The 19569-nt window shown below is 39.8% G+C and overlaps 1 protein-coding gene across 4 annotated transcripts in view; it reads right to left on the bottom strand.

Moving 5' to 3' along the window:
• Positions 1-19569, bottom strand: part of RFTN1 (raftlin, lipid raft linker 1) — a 107412-nt gene that overhangs the window by 36765 nt on the left and 51078 nt on the right. For all 4 annotated transcript variants that reach the window (XM_081164635.1, XM_081164634.1, XM_081164637.1 and 1 more), the window contains exon 5: positions 2795-3125. In XM_081164635.1, the coding sequence (XP_081020761.1) occupies positions 2795-3125 (331 nt within the window). The remainder of the gene's footprint in view (positions 1-2794; positions 3126-19569) is intronic.

Here is a 19569-nt window from a genome sequence, read left to right as displayed (position 1 = left end):
ATGCCCTTGCAAAGTGAGATACATAGCAATAAATGACAGCTCAGAAATGCCGTAAATTGCAAATGTAGCTGTAATTGCAGTTTAAAGCAAGGTCCCCCAAAATAACATGTTGGGAAGAATGAAAAGTCTGTAAAGGGTATTCTGTGACAATTTACGAATTAAGGGGCTGCTGTGTGTCTATTACACAAACCTGCTTAAAAGCAGAATCAGGAGAGGCAGTTACTATAAACTAGAACAGAAGATAGAAAGTAACCTGAAAATCCTGCCAGATGGGCCTAATTAACAATTTCAGAATAACTTAATAAATCTTAGCTGTGTGGAAGAAATTAGACTGAAGCAATGTGTGTGAGTATCCTCCCTCTAGTTTGAAAGAGAGATCATGTGGAATTGAATCCTCTAAGGGAAACATGGCAAAAAAACGGTTTTAGATATGTGTTTTAAAATAGTTGGCAGGCTCTATGGTGTTTTTCTTTTTATATAACATTATATACAATTTTATACTAAATTAACATCTTGCAAGAGATACTAATGGAGAAATCTAATAATCTATGTGCTTGTTTTGAATTAATGTAGCACATTGGGCTTTTGTTCAAAAATGAATGGAAAGGAATTGGTTTTTGGGGGTTGTTGTTTTTTGCTGCTGTAGCATTTAGAAGTAGTAATTTTGCTCTCAGATTACAAGTTATTAAGCAATCTTGAGAAACCAAGTCCAAAAAGGGGGGCTGCAGAAGTATTGACTATACCTTGTGATTATTAAAATAATAATAATAATAGCTGGCATCATCACAGTTATTCACAAGCCTTCCAAATTTGAACTCTTGTACTACTCTAAATTAGTATTGTGAAAGTGACCTACACTGCCTCTGATATAGTCCCAAATGCTTTGAACTTTGTATCCTCTCTCTGGGAATTTCAAAATTCCCTGGGAATTTCCATTTTCTATCAGCAAGTAGTAAATGGAATGAAAGTGCAATCTGGAGGTTAGAGAACATCAGCTCTGCAGGGAGGAAACAAATCCAGAAGGCAGTGGACCAATTTTAACTCCTTTTGGTTAAAAGCAGAAATATAAAAAGTGGAGTCTGTTGAGCATCAACTTTTATGACTGGCAAGTTGTAACCTGTTCGTAAGTGATCTAGAATTAGGGTTTAACTTGCACAAAAGTGGAGAACAGACATGGTTCCAACAAAAGAGGTGGGGCATCATAAACTGCTGGGATACGCGGAACCAGCAGGTATGACTAATAGAATAGAACAGAATAGAATAGAATAAGAAACAGATTTTAAAAAAACTTAATGAGGATTGGATGTTATATATAGAATATATGAAAAAATATTATCAAAAGACAATCAATGTAGCAGGATCAGCATAATTCAGCAGCGTAAATTATGAGATAAAGAGAAGGATAGAGGAAAATTGAGAAGAACAATAAGATGCGGATAGGTTGGGAATAGAAAGGAAACCAGGGAAGGAGTGGAAGGGAAGTATATGAAAAGAAGCCCCCCCCCCCTTTCCTTACACTTTTTTATTTTCATTTTTTAAATGCAACAGTTGTACTATTGTTGATATACCAATGAAGAATTGTAATAGAAAAGCAAATAAAAACAAACTGAAAATGCAATAATAATAATAATAATAATAATAATAATAATAATAATAATAATAATAGAATTAGGGTTTAACATTGTTTACTGATGACACCAAATTGTTCAGGATGCTAGAAGTAAAGACAAATTGTGAGGCGCTCCAAAAGGATATCACTGAACTGGGTGAATGGGCATCAAAATGGCAAATGTGGTTTAATATAAAGTGATGTACAGGGGGGAAAGGACTACTCACTGGTGAAACAGACCCCTTGCCCCCACTCCTGAGGACCAATTCAGCTGACAGATGGGCAGGATAATCCACCTATCAGTCACTTGATGCAGCTGTGGCCTTGCTCACATGTCAAAATTGGCCCGCAAGGTGGGGATGGGATGATAAAGATCTGGCTCACCAGGCCAAAAAGATTCCCCAACTGTGGCACATCCAAACTATGAAATTTGTTTCCACAAAATGTGGTGATGACCACCAACTTAAGGAGGTTTAAATGGGGATTAGCTAGTAAGGCTATCAATGGTGTTAGGAGCATAAGGAGCTGACATACCAAATCAGACCACTGGATACATCTAGCACAGTATTGTCTACAGTGACTGGAAGCAGCTCTCCAAGATTTCAGACAGTAAACATTCCCAGCCCTATATGGAGATGCCAGGGATTTCTGTATACAAAGCAGATGCTCTACCATTGAGTTACAGCCTTACCCATGATTGAAAGCCCAAAGCTTCTGAGTTCCATTACATTCATATCCTGCTTGTGAGTTTCTCATAGGCATCTCCTTGGCTACTGCAGGTAACAGAATGCTAGACTAGATAGGCTCTTCTTACCTTATTTACCTTTCCTTTTATTCCAAGCTAATTCTTCCTCTAATACTCAGTGAAAGCCTGCTTGGCCCAGGAGACGAAAGCCTTGGATTCTTAGAACTGCTAGGGAAAATGCTAATACTGCCAAGGGTCCATGACAAACCAACATCTCTACATCCCAAGTACCCTGTTTATAACATGGACATTACGACACCTACCTGTAGCACTGCTGCAAGAACAAAGAAGATTATAAAGTGTTCTGCATTATCAATGAGAATAAGTGGCAAAACGCATGAGTTTATTCATTAGTACAGCAAGTGGCAGAGAATCTGGTCCCAATACAGCATCATGCTAACCTGTCCACAGTAGACTTGGGGACAAACTTGAATTCTCACCTTGAAGTTGCCCTCCATTTTCTCCAGCGGAGCTTAAACTGAGGTGTTCAATGACCTGCCCTTCACCTCTCAAGTCTTCATTGGGGTCCACACACTGGTCAACGTTTTCCTCCCTTGCTGCTGGGACTTTGCATCCATTAGTGCAACCTGCTTTCTCATGATCTGATGAAACACAATCCTCAGCAAAATCTGATGGGTTTTTATCACCTTTTAGTTCCCTGGAGCTGTTGCTGGTGGATATTACAGCACTGCTGCTCTTGGAGTTCATTTCGGAAGCATATTGAGGTATTATTCCAACAAACCTCAAGCCCCGACTTGCTGCATCTTGAATCTATAAAATCCAAGAGAGATTACATTTTAATTTACAAGTTGTCCTTCAGGAATAGAAGTGTTTCAAATATACCACATGTCAAGTGAAGCTGTGTTATTTTATGGTATAGATTCCCTATCCCCCTCCATACTGCATGAAAAGCCTCACTGGATTTGTATACTGCATTCCAAGGAAGTCTGACATGAACTCCTTTAAGTATTTTTTTTAAAATAAAATGTGAAAACACAATGGTATGTATTGTTTATATATTCTTTGCATACTCTCAATGAAAATGGAATATTTCTGATTTGTTACATTTGTTCTTCTATTTAATAATGTTCATGTAGAGCAAAGAAATGGCATTGATGCAATGTGCCACTTCTCTTACAAATTTCAGGCTATCCCTATTTTCCCCCCTTGCATCTGCCTTTTTAAAAATATTTCTATCACCATTCAGATTCAAATTTAAACTACCATGATAGAACTGAACAACAACTGCAATATATGAATATAAATTTTTAATCCTCCACCCCAGAACAACTTAACAAATATTTAGCTCCTTAAAAGTATTGGCATACATTTGGAAACAACTTTATTGTTTCAGAAGGTTCTTCTAAATAACTAGAAGCTGAGATACAGGGAAGAGCTGGTGGAGAATATAAAAGCAGAAGGCAATAAGAGAAAAGCTTATTAAGAAATAATAATTTTAGGTTCCTAAAATGGGAACCACATAGTGCTGACTTCAGAATTTAGAACTGCAGATAATTCATGATTCTAGGAAAATAATAAAACCCTGGAAATATAAAATGCATGAAAGAGGAAGGAACCTGGTATTCCTGAAGGTAATAATACTGAAAGCAGAACTACAAACCATAACCATGCAGAAAAAGAACATAAAGAATCACAGAAAACAGATGTGATTGTACATGGTTATTTTCATGACCTGGGGTAAGCTTACTGGAAGTGGAAGATCAAGGGTTACTAAAGTACAAAACAGAGATACAGAAGAAGTTCTTTGGAAACAATAGCCGTTTTACAAGATGTCAGAAATGGAAGAAATAAAGTGAACATTTAAAAAAAAACACAGAGAACTAAAAACCTGAGACATAATAGCTTTGATCCAAAGAAGCATGGGCAAAATTCTGCTCATACTACTAAATCAAGCATTTATGCCCCTTTCCCACAACAGGCTTGAGCATCCTCCAGAACCACTTGTGATAAAGCAACGAGGGAGCAGCTGGAGATGGTAAAACTGGCAGAAAAACTGAGAAACTCCTACCACTGAAGAATGCTGGAATGCTCAAGTTGCTCCTTGGTTACAAGCCTGTGGTAGTTTTCCTTGCTTTTTGGCACCTAAATCTGCCTAGCTGTGAAAACTAAGGATTAGAGGAGTTAATGAACAATGAAAGAGGAAAAAACAAGTTACTACAGAAATGATCCAAGAGAAGACTGTGCGTAGTTTGTTACTATGATAGAGGTGTGTGTGCATGCATGCGATTATGTCCCCTGTCATCCAGAGCTGACCTGCTGGCCCCAACCACCATGTACTTCACTGAGGGTTCAGCAATAGAGCAGAGAATAATAGGACCCAAGGCTTGATTTTTTTGATACTATAATGAAAAGATACAACTGACAGGCTGCTTCTTTCAAATACAGGTAAATTCACTGCTGTGAGAAGAGGCGACACAGTGGGAAAGCTACATTCACTCATAATTAGGAGTTCAAATAAAACCCCATTACAAAAATAAATGGTATTAGAATGAGATGGGTCTTGTCTCTCCCAACCATCCACTTTAAGCACGCAGTGTCAATGTATTCTGTTATTAGAGACAAAAATAAAGACAATGCAAGCTTTTTCAAATGCAAATAAGGTGGAATCAATTCTCCGCATGAGCTGCATGCTGACAGAGATGGCAGTGTAGAGAAGCAGTCATTTTATTCCATCCCAAGGAAAAAAACACACCATAGGAAACTCATTCTATCTTTCCCCCAAAATGTTATGAATCATCCAATTTCCTGATGGTCATGCTACTGTGCTAAATACATACAAGACACCTGGATGATGGAAGAGACAACTTCCTCTCTTACACCATTGTTACAGTTTATTTGCTGAGCTGTGTGAAGGCAGGAATTGAAGCTTGCTTCCCCCGGAAAGCCAGAAGGTCACAGTTGCAGGATTTTGGAACCAGAGTTTCAATTTGCTGATACAATGCCAAGGTGATGTGAACATCACAGTGGAAGCTCTTTGTCAAAATTAATAGCCTAGCAGAGGTAGAGTTTCAGCTTTCTGACGGAGAAACAGTTTGATGGGCCCCTGTACCACAGAAATGGACATAATCTGTTTTATGAGTATCATAGCTAGGTCATAGATACTGGTGTTCCAGATGAACGAGGGACTGGGAACCAGGAGAACTGAACAACTCCAGGCATTATTGGGTGAGACAGATTTTCTGGATCGGTTTCTATTTTTTTTTTAATTTTCATTAAAAAATAGCAACTTAGACCATGGAAATAAGAGAGTAATTTGGGTGTGAGGTCATGACAAGAAGCAGTTTTTGGACATTTAGCCCAGAGTATACACAGCTTGCCTACCTTTGCATGCACTTGCCTCCATTTACTCAAATTATCAGTGGATGATGAAGCACTTTACTGCTAAATATATCCTACTTCTGCTTGAAATGGGGGTAACCTTTGTTACCCCAGGATTAATAAGGTGGTGATCCAGGTAGCAAATCCTGATGTGTAGCAATTTTAGACAGTCTGTCGATTGAAAAACCACTACCTGCTCTAGTATGCTACTCTTGGACCACAGAAGCAGAAAGCGGTTTGGGTAAAAGTTCGTGACTAGTAGCAATTTCTGAAATTAATACCAGCCCCCTCCTGCCCCTGGCATTATACAAATAATTTGCAATGCATTCATTATTTGTCTGCAATTAAATCTTGTTCATATTTTGAGTGCTAATCAAAATTGCATTTGCATAGGAGCATGCCAGTCCTCCTATGAAACAGAATTTCATTTGAGGTAGTGTAGCCTAAGAATTAAGAGCATGAGCCAGAATCTCCCTATTCAGATTTGAACTTGGACATGGGCTCACCTTAGGCAAAGCACCATGTTTAAGGATCAGCCACCATTCCCATCTAGAACATGGGGATAGGACTACTTGTTCATCTTAGTATTGTTGTGAAATACTTTAAGATGATACTACTACTACTGTACTACTACATTATTACTACTACTCCATGGTTGTGAGATGGTTGGCATCTGTCTCAGGAGACAATGGGAGTAGTGTGCCTTTGGCGGTGTTGGAAGGTTGCAGCGCCTGCTGTGGCTACAGAGACAAATATGGGAGAGACATGTTTTGTTGCAGCTGGGGCAGAGGAAGGTGTCCAGTTCTGCTACTGCAGATACACCATGACATTTTCACTCTCTGTGGTCCTCCCAGTGGTCATTCTTCCTCTGGTCATTGTTGTGGATGCACGACCTGACTGCCTGTATTCAGGCACTGTGGTTGTCTGCAAGGGATTCCCACTTGGCAGGGTTGATGTTTCCAACCTTCATGTCATGTTTGCAGGCAATCTTTGTAATGCAGAGTTGGTCTTCCAATGAGGCTGGTGCCTGAAGCCAGCTCCTCATAGAGCACCTCCTTGGGGATCCTGCCATCTTCCATTCTGTGGACATGGCCATGCCAGTGTAGACGTCACTGAGACAGGAGTGTGTGAACATGCTGGGAATGTGGGCTTGGGAGAGCACATCTTTGACACTTTGGCCTGCCACATGATGCCCCAAATCTTTCTGATGCAGCACATGTGGAGGCATTGAGCTGTCACTCCTGGCACTTGTAAGTTGCCTACGACTCACTTCCATAACTGCTAGAACTTCATCTTGGTATTGTACATTAGTACCACATTCTACCATTCCCTTTTGTAGCTGCCTTGCCAATAACACATGTCCAGCTCAGCATCAATGGAGAGGTTGCTGGCTGTGGTGGAGACCAAGTAGACAAAATATTCTACCACCTCAAGTGTGTGGTCACCAATGCTGATGCATGAAGTGCTGGTGATGTCCTCACCTAGGATGTTGGCCTTCTTCAGGCTAATGGTAAGGCTAACTCCCTGCAGGTTTGGGCAAAATGGCTGATGAGCATCTGTAGAGCTTCCATTACTACTACTATTACTGCTGTTTACTAAGTAGCTATAGCAGCAACAAAGAAGATAACTGCACCACAGGTATGCAATGACTGAATAGCCTTAGAGACCACTCGTCAAACTACTCCAAGCAACATACATGCTGAGCGCACTGAAACACAGCAGTATCCATAGGCTCTGGATGATGTTCCTACCCTCAGGGAACCCCTTCCCCATCTATTTGCCTGCTGAGCAATCCATGCATGGCACAGAGGGTTCTGAGACCTATTGCCTTAAGCAAACAGTGTGCACCCAGAATGCACTCAATACTTTCCTGCAGATGTAAGATCAGATACTCAGGCATGTTGACAGCTAGCATGAGACTGCAATGTAAATTAGAACTGAGCCTCTTGGTAAATCTCAAGTGACTTGAATCAGGACAAATCCTTTTGTTTTTGCTTTTTTAAATCACACTACATGTGTTAATTGACTTATCAAAGCCAGGATGTTTATGTTATCACAAACTATTTTATGAATGGTCAGTTTTAAGAAGATAATGATTACTGTTACTATTTTCAACATTCCATTTCCTTAGACCTCCTTGTTTACACACACACACACACACACACACACACACACACATGTGTATACAGTGGTACTTTGGTTCTCAAACTTAATCCGTTCCAGAAGTCCGTTCCAAAACCAAGGCGCGCTTTCCCATAGAAAGTAATGCAAAATGGATAAATCCGTTCCAGCCTTTTAAAAACAGCAATTTAACATGAATTTTGCTATCTAACAAGACCACTGATTCATAAAATGAAAGCAATAACCAATGTACTGTACTATAAAAGAAATAAGACAGTATTGTAGATGATAAAAATTAAAATTACATTTTTTTTCTTACCTGCACTGATGATAGTCATTGTTCGGATGGGGGGCCTTTATCCATTTTCACAGTCACACAATCAATCAATCAGTAGCTGGACTGGGTTCAACACAGTCACAAAAACAAATTAACTGAAAATGCCTCAAAAAACACAAAATAGATAGCAAAAACAAAAGCGCCAAACTTAATCCATTCCGGAAGTCCGTTTGACTTCTGAAGTGTTCGGAAACCAAGGCGCAGCTTCTGATTGGTGCAGGCGCCCAGAAACAATAGCCGACATCTACATTGGACGTTCGGCTTCCGAAAAACGTTCAGAAACCGGAACACTTATTTCCGGGTTTTCGGCGTTTGGGAAACAAGGTGTTTGAGAGCCAAGGCATTTGAGAACCAAGGTGTTTGAGAACCAAGGTACCACTGTATAAACACCTGGAACGCGGGGATAACACATAACACATCTGATTAAATTGACTGAAATCCATGCAAGTTCATGCCAAAATAAATCTGTTAGTTTTAATGGTGCTTCAAGACACACTTTGTGTTTTCCAGCAAGTGCAATGCTCTAGATAAGGCAGTTAAAATGTTTGAAATTCCAGCTCAACCCTGAAGACAATTGTATGGCTTCAGATAGCTCGCTCTCAAGCTATGTACACAATAGCATTTACTCTGGCTCCAGCGTGCTTCCACCGCTGGTGTTTGAAGTTGGGTACACATGATTTTGGCACAATCCATCTATCCTGCAGCTTCCTGAGAAATAATGCTGCTTGCTGCATTTCCCCTCAAACCAGCTTTCACCCAATTCATAAACATAAGCCACATTCATTTTGCAGTTAAGCCAAGGTGTGCTCATTTGAGGCAGCCACTGCACATGCACAGATGACAGCTTCATGAACGGGGGTTGGGGGTTGCAGGCACAGGGAAACCAAACAAGTAATGCACACTGAGTAAAGATGTCCCTACCCCGGTGTGTACAGAAATGTGCATATACGGCATGAAATGCAGCAGAGAGAAATCACCTCGCTGCCTTTTAACCTATGAATGGCCTCAGTCTAGCCTACCTCAAACTGTCTATGGCAGTAACATGGGAATGCCCCATATTTGTTGCCCTGAGCCCCTTCAAGCAGAGGCAGGGACACATTTCTGGAGCAGCTTTTCCACCACTATCAATGTCATCAAGGAAGCCTTTAAAGTTTCCTAGGAACACAGTTTTTTATGACCACTGCAATAATATATGAAATATATTAGCACAGGTAAGAGGCTACGTTTATCCTCAGTAAGTTTCAATGCACTGGGTAAGAATCTTATTTTTAACAAGGAGAAAGCACTTATGACAGTAGATTGGTATTCAGTCCACTTTCAAAGGCAACTAGTCCATACCACATGGTTCAGATTAAGCTGTATATTTTAAAGAAGCTTAGTACAAATAAATTAACTAGCAGTTAAGCCACAGGGATATCAAATAACCTCACAATTCATATTATGTGTGTGCTTAGTGAAATTAATTTCTACACTGCGTGGAGCTACGCCCTGCATTATACAGTATGAACTATATAGTGATAAAGTACATTTTATTGACATGAACAAAAAGTTCACTGCACTCTGCCATGAAAGAACAGCTTTTACTTCTGAGCTAGCATTAAACTTTGGAATTCATTTACATTTATTTTTGAACCAGAATAAATATACGATCCTCTCTGAACAGAAACAGATCTTCTAGATTAACAGCAGATTTTACAGGCAGTGCATCATACTTGGCCAATTTTTTATTTAAAAACTGAACCACTGATAAACAAATGCAGAGAAGGTGGGTCTATTACCAATGAGACACATGGAGGCTCCAGCTTCAGAGGCACTATTGCTCTCTACAAGGTGCTGCAAAGTCAAAAGTGCAGATTAATTTTACTGATTTTCTGTATCTGCTGAAGGCTTTGAATTACAACGTTTTTAAATCTTAAAAAAACTTTTAAAAAACCTTTCAAACTGACCCTATTTCTCAAGCAGCAAATACATTTAAGAAAGCTGCATGAAATCTGTTTAACTTTAATATTTGCCAGAGTATGTGCTACGTTCAAGGCTTTGTCTCAAAGATCTTCATGCAGCAGTGGGCTGTAAGTAAATGATCTGTTTGCACATTCCTATTTCTGTGGTCAGCTCTGATAGCGACATAAGTTGGTTTGGATAGAAAAGAAAGCCCTCATTCAACCTCTCTCTTCCTGCTTCTCAAGCAAGTGAATGGTGCTGAATGAGCCAAAATTTGTTGGGGGGGGTATGCTTGTTGACCCGCAGAATAGGCTACCACAAATGAACAAATGAAAAGATCTTCCCGAATATTATGGAGCCTAATGCAGTGTAGCTGAATGAGGCGTCTGCAATCACTTAGCTTTTATAAGCTAGGTATACTGTACAGTGTACATCCTTATAATCTGTAAAAAAAAAAAAAAAACTTCATACCAGATTTTGGAAGAATTTATCCCACACATACACTTGGCTCTTGGGAGAAGCTGGAATATAAAATAATACCATTCAACTTTGGCAGGATAACAGGAAAGGTTTTCCAGATTGGAAAAACATTACAAAATTGTGTGCCTTTGTGTGCCAATCACCACACCAGATATGGGCAATCTGGATCGCTGGTTGACAGGGCCTGAAAGGAATTTTTCTCCCAAACTGATTGTCCCTTGTTTGTTTGTTTTGCCTTTTTCTTAGTGAAACATGTGACTTTCCTCTGTTAGGCAGAATAATGTATATTCAAGGGCAGAAATGGCATTGGACAGGATCAACATAGCGAAGGGACCTTACTGCAGAGGCCTTAGTACAGGATTGGCCATGGCATTCACCCAAGCTTGGGTTCGGGCCCTCTGCCTGGCTGGAATCCTAACTCTAGTCACCCAGTAAGACCTTGCCAGCTTGGTTGCACCTTAACAGGGTTCAACACTGGCCAACTCCTATGGAACTGGCTTGGCGTGGTCCGACCCCAGCTAATCCCATTCCACCAGCATGGGGTGAGTGGAATGATGAACAGATCCTGTCCCTACTGCTATATCAACACATATCCTGCCTGCTACAGTCAATAAAAAATTTGGCTTGATTTCATACCAACACCTGGTGTCCTGTTTGATCATTTGCTGCTGTTCAGGGTCTCAGAATGTGCCTACCTGGGCAATTTAGAATGAAATGAAATACCTTTAGCTTTTAACTTTCTTTTTTCTACTGCTTCGGATACATTTATAATAAAAAACAAATCTAAATAAATTTTTGCTGCTATAAACTTTAATAACTTGAGCATATGTAATAAAAATGTCTTGAATTAAAAAGCAACTGAGTACATTAAATGTATAAGTTCCCCAATGCTAATAAATAAATATAGAAATAAATTCCTAGCTGCCAGATAACTTACGTATCTCAAGAAAAGCTAACAGCTGAAACATTTGGAGCTGACCAGTCCAGTCCTCTCTGTTCATAGTTTTCAAGTGGGTTTATAGCATCCATGAGCACAATAGCAACCACTTTGTGACAGTTTTGCAGCAGCAGAAAGTCACCAAGACTGGGGCTATGCAATGGGCACTAAGTAATATTTTGCGTTCCAGAAACAGTCTATGTAAAACTCTTGACATAAGTCCAGAATTGGCATTTGAAGGAATTGCTCAACTTTGCACTAATATGATGATTCAATTTTTCAGCTCAACAACAGACACAGCAAATGGGTAGTGTTACTCTTTCAATCTCATTGCCTTATTTGTACATCATGAAAAATACTGACTCACCTCACAGCAAGAGGGGGGCACCTAAAGCTGGACTACTGTAGACAACTCTATCTCAAAACTATATGTATAAAATATTAATGATGCCAGCCTACCTCACAGAGTTGCAGCAAAATTGAGAGGATAATATTGATTGTCTTTGGGTCAAGACTGTTGACAATAGTCAAACTACAGGCAGGTGCTTAAGAAAGGTAGGTGCTAACCTTTAAAAATGGTTAAACAGCAAAATAGAGGTCAACGCATCAATTCAGATAGGTGGGGGGAAAGAAAACTTTATGTGAATACAGCTTCTGGACTGTTGGTGAAACAAAAAGTTTGTGCACAATACAACTTTAGATAATAGTGAACTGTGGGGGTTGCGTATACAGGATGTATATGCATTTCAGATAATTTCCCAAACCAGTGGTGGGAGTGCATTGGGTACAGAGTAAACGGGGAGACGGGGTATACACAACCAAGTGCACACTATACCTTTAATGCACATTCAAAGAGCATTCTTTCCCTCAAAGATTTCTGGGCACTGTAGTTTACCTTTTGCAAAGTTACAATTCCCTTAACCCTTAATGAACCACAGTGCCCAGTCTCCATGCCTCGTCTGCCCATCAAACCTGATGAACCTTTGGCTAGGTGGACAGGCAGCTTACTGCTCTTAATACCATACTAACAACTTTGAATTACGGTTCTGAGTATCACTCCAATATGTTTGCCATGTGTCCTTTGAATGTCTCCAATATAGTTACAAGCCATGTCCAATATCTCATAGACGGAATGGCACAGCAGCATGATCAAGAGTTTGCTTTGTTTTAAAATAGTAATTAGAAATAGAAGCAGATCCATCAATATTGTAACTGCATTTAAATATTAAAAAGCAGAAGTATTTTAAAAATACTGTTTATTAAATAAGTGAATAGGTTTTAGGCTTTTTTTAAAAAAGAATTCTTCTTAAACCAACTCTTTATTTTGACTTAAATCTTTACAGCTGCCATCAGTTCCTGGAGTAGGCTTGACTTATAAAAGGTAGAGAAACCTCACACAATATCAGAACACAACAGTATAGAGTGCAATAATAGAAACTGAAATCTGTGCCTAAATGTTATTAATTGTCCACAGACAGTTCTTTTTCTTATCAATTTTAGTCTGTATGTTACAATTATCACATCATATATCTTGTACGTGCTCAATATCAAGTATTCCACCAAGCACCACATAAATGCAGCATAACAATGTAATAAAATGAAGACACATGGCTGACTTAGAAAGATGGGTGTTCCAAACTTCTCTTAACTGTTTTGACGCCAGCAACTGGAATTTCTTGGCTTCCATCCAGAGCAAATGTTCACTCGAAAACTACTAGTATGCACTAATTCAACACAGCTTGCAGTATTTTAGATTGACGTGGTTATTTTCACAAACTAATCATTAGAGCAAAGTGGTTACTTCACTAATACCTTAAAGACAGGGTTGGGATATGATTCATGCTCCAAGAAAGAATGAGGGAGCAACAGTTTCTGTGGAAATGAAACATCAGTATTTAAAGCAGGGAAGGTCAACTTCTCTATGTTTGAATGGACACTATGTTATCAGGGGGGAAAAATACATCCCAAACTATAGAACTAGTCAGGTTCTAAAAAGTTCATTTACCTGGTACAGTTATGGAACATGCATTTAGATCATACATAGCCACAGTCTATGGGGTGCGGTGCTCATCTCGCTTCAGGCCGAGGGAGCCGGTGTTTGTCTGCAAACAGCTTTCCAGGTCATGTGGCCAGCACGACTAAACCACGTCTGGCGCACAGAACACCATGACGAGTGCCAGAGTGCACAGAAACGCCGTTTACTTTCGCGCCACAGCAGTACCTATTTGTCTACTCACGTTGGTATGCTTTCGAACTGCTAGGTTGGGCAGGAGCTAGGACGAAGAAATGGGAGCTCACCCCATCGTGCAGACTCGAACTGCTGACCTTCCAATCAGCAAGCCCAAGAGACTCAGTGGTTTATTATACAGCGCCACACATGAAATTTAAATACAGTAGTAAGCTAATTAAAATTTGGTGGGGGTAGATGAAATTGTTCTTAGAGCCAGATTCAGCCTGTGAGTTGTTAACTGACCATCCCAATTTAATGAAGAAAGCTGTTTCTGGATAAGGGATTTTTAAAAGGTGTGTCCAGCATCAAATTACTTTCCTCTGTCCTGATGTATAGGAGATCCTTCTTTTGCTTTTGAAAAAGATAAAATCCAGTCACAAAGGATAGTATTGCTGCTTAGTATGTATCACCCAATAACCAAAAGAATGGACAATACTTAAAAAAAAACAAAAACCCAAAATACACCGAATTTCTATGTTTGTGAGATTGTCATACATCTTGACTGGAAATATATGTAGAACAGAGATAACCCTCTTCAAACAATTTCCTGTTAAAAGTTACACAAATATACTCTGACAGGTGGCATGCCAACAAAAATCTTCAGGCAAAAGGTACTGAGAAAAAAATATATAACACCATGTCAAATATCGCTGTGAAATTGTGGCTTACTTACTTACACATTCAAGCACCATCATTCTTCATTAGTATTTCTCTGAGGCCATTTGTCAGAAACCTCCCACTGACTTTTGTGTTGTTTATAGAAGGTTCATTTGTGAAGAGACACTTTTAAATTTGAAAGCAACTTTTCGGTTGTCCTTGACATTTTTCATAAATTGATATAATTCCTTGGTTAAGAATTTGATGTGAACATATGTGAAAGAGTAGGTTTTGGAAACTGCTCCCTTCTATAGCATTCAGAGAAGACTCTGAATTACAAAGAATGAAGAACAGTTTATTTTTAACTATAGGCTGTGATCTTTCCAAAATGACTAACTATTTTCACTTGTGTTCGTCTTAAGAACATTTTTTTGATTATCGGGTTACAACTCCCATGTAGCTGGGTCTACTACTACAACAGCATACAGTTATTACAATAAACTGTACACTTTGCATCTGTTTTTAAGGATATTAGCAGCCAATATCATAATTTTAAATTACAACTCATGATCAAAGCAGATTTCTACTACATTTATGCTACACATGTTAATTGCAGGTAGCAGTTTATACCATATGAAAGCTGGGGATTATTGCCATAGATAGAAGTAAGGATGCAATCCACAAAGGGTCTGCGCTGCAACGGCTCAATGATCTATGTAAAAGGCACAACTACAAGTATGGATACTGCATGGTCCAACAGCTGTGCAAAAATAGTTGATATTAGTTAAGGTAGCAAAAACGGTTCCAGCTAACAGGGCATTCTGGATTTCCTGCAGAGAATGTTAAATGGTTGTAGTAGTTGTGTGGTCTACAGCAGATGTGGCTAAGAGATGCTGCTGGACTCCAAATCCCACCAGTGGTAGTCAAATAATCCAACCACATGGCCACATGTTAGTCCATGGACTGAGTGCCAAATCCTAGATGCCAAGAATACATGGTAAGGGGAGTAAAGGTAAAGGACCACTGGACGGTTAAATGGGTGGGGAGGTTGTCAATGCAGGTCTGCAGATTTTGTTCTAAGGCTGGTTATATACCAATTCTATGTATATGAGCGGAATACAGTGCTTCATCACTAGCAGAATTAATGCAGAAATTCACAGCTCTAACACGTTCACTTTGTGAACATAATGTAGCTATAAAGGAAGCTACATAAATCCTGTTTCCAAGACACAGCAGCTGCTCAAGTTTTAAACTAAACACCACCACCATCAAGTTTAGCACATTTCTTACTGAAAATAAATTTCATACCTAAATATTTCTTACAGTCGGGAAGTTCAAGTTCATAATCTTTATTTTTCAGCCTTTCCCCCATCTATTAAACTTCGAGTATCCATAAGATAAGTTCAAACTGAAGAACTACCCAAAGCACTAAACCTCCACTACATTAGGTCTGAGTTCTGCAAGAGTATTACAGAAGATAAATAACACATGCTGCTCATTTGACAGTGACTCCTTAAAGTCATAGAATGGAGGTGATATTGTAAACATATCCATTTAATATTGAACTCTAAAAGCCCTCTTTTGTAGGTAATGGACTAAATCTGGTCTCATTGTCCAGAAATATATTTCTCCAGCACCATACACAGAGGAAGTTTCATTTGCAATCTCTGTGTTGTTCTTGTAGAACTTGGGAGAGGGGAGGATGGGCACAATACTCGAATTAGTTGACTCAACCTATGATTGAGGCATCTATAGTCAGCCTCCCTGTCTTCTGCCCTACCAGTCCCAATGGGCTCCAGCCACCACTGCCATACACATGGATGAATAAGGCCTGTCAGTGTTCAGAGCACAGTTGCATTCAATAACCAACAAATGATTGCTTTGTGCCTCATCCCTCCATTCAATCCCATATTAACAAATTAAGGTTTTACAAGGTGGGTAGCCTTGCCCCTACTGCCCACTTCAGGAGTGCTAATGCTTTTACCACCCACAGTAGTAACTGCATGTTATGCAGAACAGGTGGGCAGCCTTTTTCCTGCCAAGAGCCACATTTTCTTGGATGTTCTGAATACACGACATCAATCTTTGCTTTTCAGCACTGAAGTTCTCCATGCAAAATCTGGATTAAAAGGAAATGTGTCCCTAATATGTGTCCCAATGAACAAATCAATGGGACACATAGTAATGCAACATAATCAGATGTTTGCTTCAAATTTTCTTTCTAGTCTTCAGGGGGGAAATCCCTGGAATGCTGGGGCCATGTACTATACACATCTACCACATCTATTTTACATTGGCCAGGAAGATGAACCTTTTAAAAAAAGTCCGTGGGACAAAGGATTACAAAAGCAAATCAAGTCCCCCGGGGGCACAATGGAATACTTTTGCTACAATCACAGAGTGAGTTTCTGAATACCAAAGTTATACTGCAGAGTAAAAATGAATGTAAGTTTTTTTTTAGAAGTGTAATCAAGAACATATGTTGCTCTTCACACCACGATACCTAATATACAATGTGCACTGTTTTCCACAATCCTTTGTTTTACATATGCTTTCAAAACATTATTGCCAAAGACAGCTCTCAGCAGGAGCAGTCCTGACCAGTCTTATTGCTTTATTCTAGATTATATCTATGTCAAGATCCTTAAACAAAGAGATGGTTTCTGTTTGCTTTCTAAGTGTGCGGAAAATAAAGCCCCAAGTTCAACGCTTTGAGAGAAGCCCTTATTATGAAGTGCAAAGAAATAAATGTAAAAATGCTCTTTTGTAAAGACTTTGAGGAAAGGACAAGTGTTTTCTTGAAAGACAGGAATGGTTTCAAAGCGTTTCAGATCACTTAGATAGCAAATCCTTTGGGCAATAAGTAACATTACAGCAGGGTCATTTCAGACTTTTCTGTTTGAAGGCCAGAAGCAGTTTTCGTTCCAATTTTTCTCCATTAAAAATAATAATAATTTGCTTTAAGACAAGTTAAAAACCCAAGATGTATTAGGATCTTTTTGTGAGAAATGACGACTAATGTCTCAGATTATTGAACAAAAATGAAGAATGCATTCATAACAGGAAACATTTAAAGCAAATGAACAGCACAACAGTTTTATCACTCTGGCCATGTGTTAAATCTAGTTTCTTTCTGGACTGCAAGCAAAGAATTATATATTTAAACAATTAGTCAGAAATTATGGAATGCAATGGAAATTTACTTTTTTATATAAAAAAAACCCCACTGTATGTTTAATGAAAAATATTGGGATACAGTCATTTCCCTGTTCTGTGTTTTGATGAAACATTATTCACTGTAGATTAAAAATGTTTTTATATAGCAGCAGACGCCCCTTTCCCATCTGTTAGAATGCATGCATGTTCCCAGATGCATTTTTGCTCTTCCAAGAACAATAAGGGTTACAGTGCCCACAGATTCATAACGTATTTTAAGTTTTCAGCTAATTTATCTTTTACACTTAACTAGTTATCAAAACCAGACATAACTTCTCCATGTAAACCACGAGGACATTTTATGCATTTGAAGTTATACTGAATTCAGTGGGTGTGTATGGGTGTGTAAAATGTAACTTCTCCACAAGTAAAATCTTTCACATTGGTCTCAGAAAACCTTTGATCTTCAACTTCTAAATATGACATTTGTTTAGGAGTGGCTAAGGACTTTCTATCCTCCTGTTCTCATTTTATGTAGGTTGCTACCCCACACACACACACACACACACACACACACACACACGTTACACACAACTCACAGTAATATTTAAAGGTCAATTTCCCTCAAACTCATCAGCACAAGATCATGATTCCCCCAGCGACTGTAAAAAGGCCACAGATTAATTCAAGGGAAAATGAGAACTCTGTGAAAGCTGTACACAAACGAAGAGGAAGTATGCAGCTGAAACGAGAACTAGAGGAGAGCCACAGAGTGCAGTAGTATTAGCAGGGATAATCAATGTGTGCCCTTCCAGATGTTGCTGAGCTACAATTCTCATCAGCCTCAGTCAGAATGGCCAATAGTTAGGGAGAATCAGAGTTGTAGTTCAACACAGGGGCAGAGGAAAGGGGTGCACAGGGTATTGTGCGTCCCGGGTGTTACCACTGAGGGGGGTGACAAAATGCAGGGTGGCACTCACCGCAGGGCCTGCAGCACGCCCAAGCCACACGTCTCTCCTGGGAATGACGTAGTGGCTTGGGTGCATGCAGGCTCCGCGCTGCCTGAACGGTCCACCTGCTGGCTCCCCCCCAGCTGTAGGGCGGTCGAGTGGGAGGAAGCAGGCAGACTCTGGAGGCCCTGCAGTGCACCCTGCCCTTATGGGTGGCTCACCCTGCCCTCGCCTTGCCCCTCTGGGTGGGTCACCCCACCCCTGGGCACACCGTCCTAGGCGCCCGAGTGGCTTCCTCCACCGCTGGTTCAACAACATCTATAGGGGGCCACAAGAACTATCTGTGGAGTAGAGAATAGTTGCAGATATAAAAGTTAATCTGGGTACTGAAGAAGCGCCACCATATTATTCATAGGGGATATTTTTTCTAGTACAACACCACAGATGGCTATTTTCAAAGTGTATTTTTAAAAACTTGTCAGTTTCTATAGTCATTAATTTGCTACACATAATTGACACATGCAAAATTCTAATTTTCATTAGAATAACACCTGTTCTAAAATGATGCAGCAAATCTCAGATATGGAGCTAGCAATGACCCCCCTGATAATTAATGCATTTTTTTCCCTGACGTTGAACTTCACCACAATATTTGATAGAGGCTTTCCAAAGGTAACATACCATATGGGGTGGGTGGGGGGATACAGAGAGAACACAAAGGAAGTATGTTACCTTTCTGCACTGCTTGCAAGCTGATAAAGGCACCTGGCTGAATCTTGATTTTGGGGGGGATGGGGGAGAAGAGAGAGAATAGGATGCTAGCCTAAGCTGGGACAATGAAATTGTTCCCTCTGGTGCAGGTGGGAGTGAGGAAAGACACAACAGATTAGGCATGAGTGGTGATGCATTGATGGCTTACAGTGAGTGCTCAGTATCACCTACTTCACTGTCCACCGTGAATCCTGGATTAGTTCCAGGAACCCCTGGAATCTTGCACTACTGTGGAGATTAGGATGCCATGTAACAATATATATGGCCCATTTTGATTCAGCTAGTGTGTCTCACCTGATCTTCCGCCCTTTTTGCATTCTGTGGGCCCAAAAACCTTGGGGCTGAATTGCATTAGG

Source organism: Podarcis bocagei (assembly GCF_964188305.1).
Source record: "Podarcis bocagei genome assembly, chromosome: 12".
NCBI classification, from domain to species: Eukaryota; Metazoa; Chordata; class Lepidosauria; order Squamata; family Lacertidae; genus Podarcis; species Podarcis bocagei.
The sequence above is the reverse complement of the archived record's forward strand: the minus strand, read 5'-3'. Positions and strand labels throughout refer to the sequence as shown.